Here is a 10,687-nt window from a genome sequence, read left to right on the forward strand (position 1 = left end):
TTATCTTCGCATTTAAATTATACAATTTAGATTTCCTAATCATAAACTAAAGTAAAGGTGATTTTTCTATGTTCACCGAATGGTCTTTAACATTTGCATCTATATAACCCTCGCGGCCATAATCAATATAATTTGAGTTTTTTGTAATTTGAATAGAAACATCGGTAACTAAATTTATAAACTTTAGTTCCTACAAACCACCACAATAACCGATAGACTATTGAAAACAAATTGACGTATCTTTTTGTTTTGTACCACTCTTAATGGCTCTGGGTTTGAGCGTTTAAAGTTTGGTTTTTACTGGTTTGTATATGTAGAAAATTATAACGTGTCACTTAATTGGATAATGTACATGTAAATGTATTGTATCATATTCTTAGTATTTGTACGCGCAGTAAATAAAATTAATGTATATGTATTGTATATAAAAAAGACTGCCTTTTATTACGCGAGCAAGCGCGCTCCTCGTGATATGTAACGAGTCAGTCTCGATGTACGTTTTGAATTGAAAAGTTGTTTCAAAAAGAGGAGTCTTATCGAAATTAAAAATAACAGTTATAACGGAAATTTGGCAGATTTATTTTCACCACAACGGCTTGTCTGAGTAAATCGGGATCCATGGATGGTTGAAACTAAAATTTCGACGTATTATCGCATAGCTAATATACTGTTTCAGTCCGGAATATTAGCTCGACGTTCGCTCTCCCCAACGAACCCAGCATAGGAAAAGAAAACAGTCCACCAAAGGAATCTGATTTCCATACTTCGGCACTCCCCCCTCATCCAATTTTCTTTATGGTGCCGAAACCCGGGACAACTGAAGATAGCTAACCATTCTGTCGCGAAATAACGTTAGAAAATCATCATGCCTGCCGATACAAATGCCGTTGTAGGGACGAACCAGACCACCGGTACCACCGGAAACGCCTCGGATCCGAACACCACGGTAATCACCATAAACGCCGCGGATCCAACCACCAGTGGAGGCGGGTATAACAACGTTCCTAACCCAGCCAACATACCGAGTTACGTACCTACCAATTCGAAAGAAATTAAGCTCGCCAAGTCCATCAGAACTAGCGCTAGAAAAGCCGCCACGAGGAAAATCAACCAAATCAAAGTGTTACTCCTCGACTCAACAACGCCATTGGAAAAGTACGAAGATGCCTTGACCGCCCTACTAGAGAGGGAAGACGATCTAATTAAAAGTGACGCCCGAGTGGAAGCCCTCATCCAAGACGAAGTCGAAATGGAGGTAGAAACAGATGGCGCCCTAGAACGACGCGAGGAGATATCCGAAATAAAAATCATCGTCAAAAGAATCATCAGCAAAACCCACGGTCAGGCCTTATCCGTACCCAGTTATTCATCAGCCACCACAGTTAAACTGCCGATGAACCCAAACTTTGCACCACCGCCATCGGCTCCGCAACACACCGGAGTCGTCGCACCACCACCATCGGCTCCGCAACCAACCGGAGTCTTTGCACCACCGCCATCGGCTCCGCAACCAACCGGAGTCTTTGCACCACCGCCATCGGCTCCGCAACACACCGGCGTCATCGCACCACCACCATCGGCTCCGCAACCGACCGGAGTCTTTGCACCACCGCCATCGGCTCCGCAACACACCGGAGTCTTCGCACCACCGCCATCGCCTCTGCAACACACCGGAATTTTCCCACCGCCTGGCACCAATTCTTCAGGAAACCCTGGTTGTATCCAACCCACAACCAGTTCCAGCCACGAGGTACGCCTACCACAGTTAACCATCGCTAAATTCAGCGGGGACACCTCGAAATGGAACAGCTTTTGGGGAAGATTTAAAGCTACCATTGACCGAAATCCAAATCTCGAGAAGGTAGAAAAATTTATATATCTCACGTCTTATCTAGAGGGAGACGCTCTGAAAGCGCTAATCGGATTCGAAGAAATAGATGATTCCTACGACCAAGCCATAGCATTACTGAAAAAGCGATATGATCGCCAAGATTTGGCAGTCCACACCCACATAAACAAACTTCTAGATATTCAGCCAGTAGCTAGCGCCCATAATTTAAAAGAGCTTAGAAATTTATTAGACACTTGCGAGACAAGCCTACGAAGTTTGAGAGCGCTAGGGGTTAACACGGCCGAAAAGGCTTCGTTTCTTTGTCCGGCTCTGCTCAGGTGCCTGCCAAATGAGATTAGGACCGCTTTCTGCATTCAAATAACGCCCAATCATAATATAGAATGGAACGCCGATGAATTACTTAATTTTTTACGCCAACAAATAGAAAGTCGAGAAATGGCTAAGTTGCTTAGCGTAGCGCCGGGAAAAGTCGAGCTCTTAAAAAATAATGACAATGATCTAAATAGACCCAGGGGTAAAAATGCGAGCAGTGGATATCAATCTAGATCCTCCGCTTCCACCCTCACTGTGTCCTCACCAAATTCGGATTTTATATTTTGTATTTTCTGCAAAAATGATAGCCATAGAACCAATAATTGCCCGAATTATACTTGTGATCAAAAGCAAGTTATAATTAATGATAGTGGTAGGTGTTACATTTGCTTACGCCTGGGTCACGTCTTCAGAAACTGTAGGTCGAAATTTAGAAACTGTAAAAATTGTAAAAGGAAGCGCAATTTCGCCGTATGCGAAAATAACCCTTGCCATAAAAAACCGGAAGTGAGAAAAGAGAATGAAAAGAAGGCAATGGTTTCAGCGATATCGCCAGGTAAGAACCTTCAAAGGGAAGTCCTTATGCAAACCGCTCTAGCTATTATTAGAGACCCCACCAGCCCTGGAAATGTAGAGGAAGCAAAATGCTTTTTTGATGGTGGAAGCCAAACTAGCTTTGTAAAGCAAGAATTAGATAAAAAAATAAATTTGCCTATTGTTGGAAAACTTCATAATCAAGAAGTATTTACCTTTGGTAGCAAAACTTCTTCGAAACGCACGGTAAACTTAGTCAGAGTAACTTTAGAGAACAGGGAAAACCCCAATCGAAAAGCTGAAATTATAGCTTTAGAAGTACCGTTTATCTGTTACACATTTACCCAAATAGATGATGAAGGTTTGGAACAATTAATGAAATCCAAAAATTTACAATTAGCAGATGAACCCAAAGGCTCAAATTCAGTCGATCCGGAAGTAGATATACTGATAGGGTCCGACCATTATTGGGAGTTGGTAACGGGAAAAACTGAGAGATTTACTCGTTCTTTGGTAGCCACGGAAACCGTTTTAGGATGGTGTATTCAGGGCCAAAAATGTAGTCCTATAAATGGAAAAAACAACAATGCAGTATCAACCATGTTGGTGTCCCTTGGCCAAAAAAGAGTTAACGAAACTTTAAAATCGTTCTTTGACCTAGAAAGTCTAGGCATTGACAGAAGGGAGATTAAAGAAAACACCAATGATAGAACAGTAGCTACGTTTTTCAAAAATGTAGATCACAATGGGGATATATATGTAGTGAAATTTCCTTGGGAAACGAGTAAGGAGACCCTCCCAGATAACTATGGACAAGCTGTGAAACGATGGCAAACACTAGAAAAGAGGTTTCAAAAAGACCCAAAGTACTACCTAGAATACAAAGGCATCATCGATGATCAGCTTAAAAAGGGTATAGTGGAAATTGTACCCCCCTGCGAGGTCGAAATGAGACCCCCAGGAACCTACTATATGCCTCATCAAGGTGTTGTAAGAGAGAAAGCGCAAACCACCAAGCTTAGAATAGTATACGACGCGTCGTCGCATGGATATGGAAACCCCTCTCTCAACGATTGCCTAGCGCCTGGTCCAAATCTTAACCCCGATCTACTTCTCTTACTTTTAAGATTTAGAAGAAGCAAAATAGCAATGGTCGCTGACATAGAAGCCGCTTTTCTGCAAGTAGCGTTGGATACCCCCGATAAAGACTCCGTGCGATTTCTATGGAGTAAGGAAGAAAATGGAGTAGTTAAACCCAATGAGTTTAGCACATTGAGAATGACTCGAGTCCCTTTCGGAGTAAAGCCTAGCCCATTTTTACTAGCTTGCACAATTAAGTACCATGTCCAAAAGTCAGAAAATGTTGATCCAAGGGTTAAGGAAACTCTAAACAATGACCTATATGTAGATGATCTGGCGGGTGGAGAGAAAAATGTAGAAACGGCCTTTGCAACGTCAACAGGCGTGGCGAAGCTAGTTAAGGGAGCTGGAATGAAATTCCGGAAATGGGGAACAAATTCGGAAGAATTAAGGGAACTATGGAAAAACCAGTTGGATAATAAAGGAGATAATTTATTCGAGCAGACTAAAGCGACAGACGATACCAAAATTTTAGGTTTGAAATGGAACCCCCAAAAAGATATTTTCTCATTCGATATGAATGATTTAATCGAAATTCTAAAGAATTTAAAATTGACCAAAAGAAACCTCCTTAGCTTTATCTCCCAAATTTTCGACCCAATTGGTCTGTTGTCACCTTACACCATTAGGGCAAAAATGCTTTTTCAAAAATTATGGGAATGCAAGGCAGACTGGGATGATCAGCTTTCCCTGGAAATTAGCCAATTATTCGCTAGTTGGTCCCAAGAATTACCAATGTTAAATAAAATCCAAATTAACAGGCATTACCTTAAAGCAGCGAGCGGGGAAATAACTAGTCAGGAGTTACATTGTTTCGTAGACGCTAGCAAAAAGGCATACGCTACGGCGGTTTATATTAGGTACACCACTGATTCAGGTCAAGTAGGTGTAAGCTTAGTAACCGCGAAAACCCGAGTCACCCCAATTAAAGACGAGGAGTTGTCCTTACCTAGACTCGAGTTAATGGGTTGCGTGCTAGGAGCGAGATTGACAAATTACGTCAAAGGTACGTTCGAGGAAAATTTAGCAGACACATATTTTTGGACGGACTCAACCGTCGCTTTAGCTTGGATTAGCGATGACACCAAACATTGGAAGCCCTTTGTGAGTAATAGAGTTAGCGAGATACAAAAGCTTACGGACAAGGAACGTTGGCACCATTGCCCAGGAATTCTCAACCCGGCTGATCTACCTAGCAGAGGTATCAAAGCCGAATACTTAGTTGATAATAAAACTTGGTGGGAGGGTCCAGAATTCCTCAGGGGACCTAAAAACACTTGGCCAAAATTCGAGCCCCAAAAAGTAGATATGACTTCCGTTGCCGAAGAAAGGCGCAAGCTACCTACTCTAGTCGTAGCTACCAAAGAAGGCTTAGGGGTTCAGAATGTAATAAATTTAAAGAATTACTACCATGTAAACACTGTCCTTAGAATAACCGCGTATATATTTCGCTTCGCAAAATTTACCAAAACAAAAGTGAGAACCAAAGGTTTAGAAAGAATTACGGGTCCCATTACCGCGGAAGAAATGGAAAACGCCGAAATTTTATGGTTAAAATCAGTACAAGGCGAAGATTTTCAATCCGAATTAGTAAGGCTTAAAGAGGGAAAAGTTCTAGAATCAGGTTCAAAACTGGCGTCCCTTCGTCCCGTTTTTAATGAAGCAGGGTTAATGTGTGTAGGAGGGCGTCTCGAAGAATCTTCGCTGTCTTACGCGGAAAAGCATCCCATAATTTTAGATAAAAATCAGAGACTCGCTAAAATGATAATTGTTAGAAGCCATTTTCAAGTGTTTCATGGTGGAATTAACGACACCATTACCCAACTTAGAGAGAGGTATTGGATACCTAGCGCCAGGCAGATAGCGCGAACTGTAGTAAAGGATTGCACTATATGCAAAAGGATCAGCGTGAAACCTGGATATGTTCCTACCGCACCCCTCCCACACGATAGGATTGATGAAAGCCCTCCATTCTCGATTATAGGTGTAGATTTCGCTGGCCCTTTGCGGGTTAAAAATAAAAAATAAATTACAAAGGCGTACATTTGTCTCGCCACCTGCGCCGTGACCCGCGCGATTCATTTGGAGTTGGTACCCGCGCTAAGCACCGACGAGTTTCTCATGGCTTTCAGGCGTATAATTGCTAGAAGAGGGGTCCCCACCTCTGTTTACACGGATAACGCTAAAACATTTAAAAAAGCTAATACCGATCTCAAGATTATTTTTCAGAACCTAAAGGCAGAGTCACTCAAAGAATTTTTCGGAATACGGGGTATTCAATGGAAATTTATCGTAGAACGAGCAGCGTGGCACGGAGGATGGTGGGAGCGCCTAGTGAGGTCAACGAAAACCTCTTTAAAAAAAATGCTCGGCCACGCCTCCTTGTCTTACACTGAACTCGAAACCGCGTTAACAGAAACTGAGGGAATAATCAACTCTAGGCCTATAACATACACCTACAATGATCAGAACGAGCCTACTCCTCTGACACCCTCAGAGTTTTTGCTTGGTCGTAGAGTTACTTATCTGCCCCCTCTAACTTTTAAACGTGAGAATGTACCTTCTACGAGGAAAGAATTGATTAAAAGAAATCAGTATCGCGAAACTTTAATGCAAAATTTCTGGGTGAGATGGCGGAACGAATACTTAAAAGAATTACGGTCCGCCCACCACTCAAAACAAACAAATTACAAGGGTGAATTTCAAAACGGTGACGTGGTCGTAATCCACGAAGACAAGCTTCCACGCCACATGTGGAAGCTCGGTGTAATTGTAGAGGTAGTTAAAGGAAGAGACGATCTCGTCAGATTTTGCGTAGTAAGAACGACGAATGGAAACACCATTCAACGCGCTGTTCAACATCTTTGTAATTTGGAAGTGACACGTCATGAACCTTAGGTGATACTGCAGGTATCACCTGGGGGGAGTGTAGAAAATTATAACGTGTCACTTAATTGGATAATGTACATGTAAATGTATTGTATCATATTCTTAGTATTTGTACGCGCAGTAAATAAAATTAATGCATATGTATTGTATATAAAAAAGACTGCCTTTTTTTACGCGAGCAAGCGCGCTCCTCGTGATATGTAACGAGTCAGTCTCGATGTACGTTTTGAATTGAAAAGTTGTTTCAAAAAGAGGAGTATTATCGAAATTAAAAATAACAGTTATAACGGAAATTTGGCAGATTTATTTTCACCACAACGGCTTGTCTGAGTAAATCGGGATCCATGGATGGTTGAAACTAAAATTTCGACGTATTATCGCATAGCTAATATACTGTTTCAGTCCGGAATATTAGCTCGACGTTCGCTCTCCCCAACGAACCCAGCATAGGAAAAGAAAACAGTCCACCAAAGGAATCTGATTTCCATACTTCGGCACTCCCCCCTCATCCAATTTTCTTTAGTATACTTTATTATCATGGGTTAGACTTAATTAATTTTAAGTGGGAAGAATAATCTGTACTCCAACATGTTTCACTTTAAGCCCTGAAATCTGTATTTCAAAATTTTTGTTTTTCAATTTGGGTTCAATTCATTTTATATTTTGAAATTGCTTGTGTTTCAAAACCATTTTATTAAGTTTAAATTACACGGCGTCTATCGTGTACTACTCGCCATAAGTTGATAAATTACTTAAAACAATGCCCAATTTTCTTAGGTAAAAGCTACCCAAACAACTACACTCTCCCGGTCTAGAGTCGGAGACGAGAATGCGTTTCCACCCACACCTCCAACAAAGGCGCAATGCAAATAGGATAGGATCTCACGCGGCGGTCGAGAAAAAATGAGAGGGTGTAGAATGCGGCAGGGAATCTTTTTTGGGGAAACGGGTTTTTGTGTTGCTGTCGTCCACCGCGACAACAGCTGTGAACTCCTAGTTCTGTCTCCTGGCCTTTTTTTTGAGAATCAGACGGTATGGTGTCGGCCTGTCTCCTGGTCTTGTCAAATCGCCGTTTTACAAGCTATCGCAAATAACCGGAATACTTCGCTTAGAAACGAGATACTCTTTATTAATTGAGGCGTAAATTATTATTTGGGTTACAATCAGGATTTCAACCCACATCACTTCAAAACAATTGGTTTCTTCCATTTTGCTGAAGGCTTTCTAATTGCTTTTACGTTAACGTGATATTGGTGGTGGATCACAAAACTCTGCTCCTTAAATTGCAAGAAATTGACATCTCTTCAGAAACTGTGTTGTCGTTGGAATCTTATTTAACTGAACTTTTGATGGCGCTTGGACCCTTAAATTCTTTGCTTGGGAACTTATGGACATTGCAGCCCACCTCTTGACTGATGACGATGCTACAACAACAATTATATTTTATTAGACTAAACTTCAGCTACTTTTCGTATAATTCTATCTTAAGTGTGGTTTTTGAGCTCGGTTTTTTTTTCATTAAAGCACCCTATGTCAAAGTGGAAAGAACGTTTTGCAAAATGGATACAAAGAAACGACTTATTCTACAACGACATTTACGTCAACCCTATCTTGAAAAAGGAATTTGCAAATGGTCTGCGAGCTATAGTCCTTGAAAAATCCTACGTAATGATGCTACTACACAGTACAAAACAGCTTTTGCGAGGAGGAAAGAGAGCTTACATTGGAAAAACGTCGTTTGAATCACTTTCAGTGCATTTTCTGTTTTGTAGAAGATTTCGTCGGAGTTTTTCAGAAACCATCGATCGCAGGTAAATATTGTTTTTGAGTGCTTTACAATATTTATAATGCAAAATAAATAACCGCGAGCTTGTGTATAAGTCGGAAATGGTAAAAGCAAATTATCAAACACACAAGCGATTAGCGAATTGAGAAAAATAAAATCGAATTATTTACAAAGTCAATACCTTAATATAAAAAACCTAAAACTAAGCGATGAGTTTGATCTTATAATTCTGAGTCTTGACCTACTAGGCATATTTGTGACTCTCTCTTTAAACTTATAAATACACAATTAGCATAAAGTTCTTTAACATGTATATATTTTTTAAATTTTAATTTATATAAAAATGTTCAATTTAAAAATACTTTATAGTTATTAAAATACAAGTCCTCAAGTTTCCTTTTAAGCTTACTTTACATTAACTATTGACTTTTGGGCAACTCGGAGATGTTCTGCTTATCAAAACCAGGAATCTAAACCAATAATTTTCGAAACCAAATTTTAAAAAATGATAAGTAACTCTCCGGTCGATCAAGAAAACAAACGTCAAGCAACTAGAAGTGAAACCAGACTCATCTGTAATCCATTCTTTGAAAAATTTAAATAGTAAAAGTATAAAACCTTTACTGTTTTAAGCTGTTATAACATGCATTTAAAGAAATTGTTCAAAGTTATTGTAATTAATGTGAAGATGACATACAAAAGGAGCTACCAAATACCAAGAAGCCCAATATCAGTAACCTCTGTGGCCTGCGTATCTTAGCGCCAAGGTTGTTTAAGTGGCTAATAAGTAGCCGACAGTCAAAATAGTCAATACTCATAAGTCGGTTACCATGGTATGGTCATAGAGACGTGATCAGTGGCGTAATGATAAATGTTGGGCCCCAATGCATAATTGGCCCCACAATATTTCCACCAGTAACACCCGTGGTGGACGGCTTAGCTTGCGGGACACTATAAATTAAACGGGCCTATAGATGCATTGAATTGGGTGCATTGACCTGGTTACACCACTGTTCGTGATATATTGTTCAGCGAACGAGAGACCTTAATAACTTGGTTTCATTTCAGCGTTTTGAGATACATCGAAATGAACCTTAACGGACGCTCTGAACTATTTCACAATTTCCATGGACGTGAATTTCTTGTAAAGGAAGATATTGTCATACAGGAAGAGAAATCATTTACGTTGTCATATTTGTCAGGAGTTTTTATTTTGCATCTGTATGGAATACTGCTTTCTTTAACAGTGGTCATCTTCGAGTTCATAGCAGGCCAAGTCATGTTCAAACAGTCCGCAAGCACCAATTTAAAGTGAGAAACAAGCGAGACGTACAAAAAGCTCGAGCAAATATTTTTAATTTAAAAATACTAGAAAAAATATATTAAATATCGTTTTGATTTTCATGATTATTGAATTTCGCATTGTGCTACTCAATTAGCTGTAAAGCCTCTTATTGGCTAGTTATTTAGCCTTGACGGTTTTTGATTTATGTTATAATATGAAAGAAAAACTAAAACTAGAACTCTGAAAATATTTACCTCAAATGAATTAGTATTCGAAAAGCATTTCATCTGTTAACTAGTACTGTATATTAGACCAAACTGTTCGACGTTTTTCTAACTATTATTAATATTTTCCGTGGTCGGAAAACTTATATTTGAAATTTCCGTCCCCAACAAATTTCAATCTAGGTTTAAAATAACCAAAATAATGTTTAAAACAAATTTATTTCTGATATTTTTAGGACCATTTCAAGTTAAGTATTTAAAACAAATACTAAGCAGATTTGTATTTGACAAATTTTCAATTAGACGCTTACTAATTTATAATATTGTTAAAGTTAAAAATAAGTAATTATTTGGACATTTTATGAATAGAATACGTGGTATCTACGGATAAAGCTGTTTCAAAATACCGCGTCCCCTTATTTAAAGACTTTAATTTTAGATTATTTTCCCTTTTAAGGAGTTCTCAATATAATATTACCAGCAAGAAGCCAAGAACCAATAACACTCCTCTTAGACTCATGATACCTTTCCTGCATCTCAGCATTTAAAGTGTCCAATCAGCAATAACCAATAAATTTGCTAAAGGTTGCGGTGTTAGACTTATTCTGTATCTGTGCTATTTAACTTTCAAAACAAATAAATGGAAAGAATCTGCCTGTGAGCCG

At 39.4% G+C, this 10,687-nt stretch overlaps 1 protein-coding gene across 1 annotated transcript; it reads left to right on the top strand.

Moving 5' to 3' along the window:
* Nucleotides 1-865: 865 nt before the first annotated feature.
* LOC149963245 (uncharacterized) lies at nucleotides 866-5,866 on the top strand. The gene has a single exon (XM_090165489.1). It carries the CDS (start codon nucleotides 866-868, stop codon nucleotides 5,864-5,866), a length of 5,001 nt encoding a protein of 1,666 aa, XP_090021615.1.
* Nucleotides 5,867-10,687: the final 4,821 nt, after the last annotated feature.

This window comes from Leiobunum rupestre, chromosome 1 (genome assembly GCF_980474605.1).
Source record: "Leiobunum rupestre chromosome 1, qqLeiRupe1.1.hap1, whole genome shotgun sequence".
Taxonomy (NCBI): Eukaryota; Metazoa; Arthropoda; class Arachnida; order Opiliones; family Sclerosomatidae; genus Leiobunum; species Leiobunum rupestre.

Bases quoted from the DNA above. Each gene is read 5' to 3' on its own strand.
- LOC149963245 (XM_090165489.1), top strand. From the start codon at position 866: ATGCCTGCCGATACAAATGCCGTTGTAGGGACGAACCAGACCACCGGT.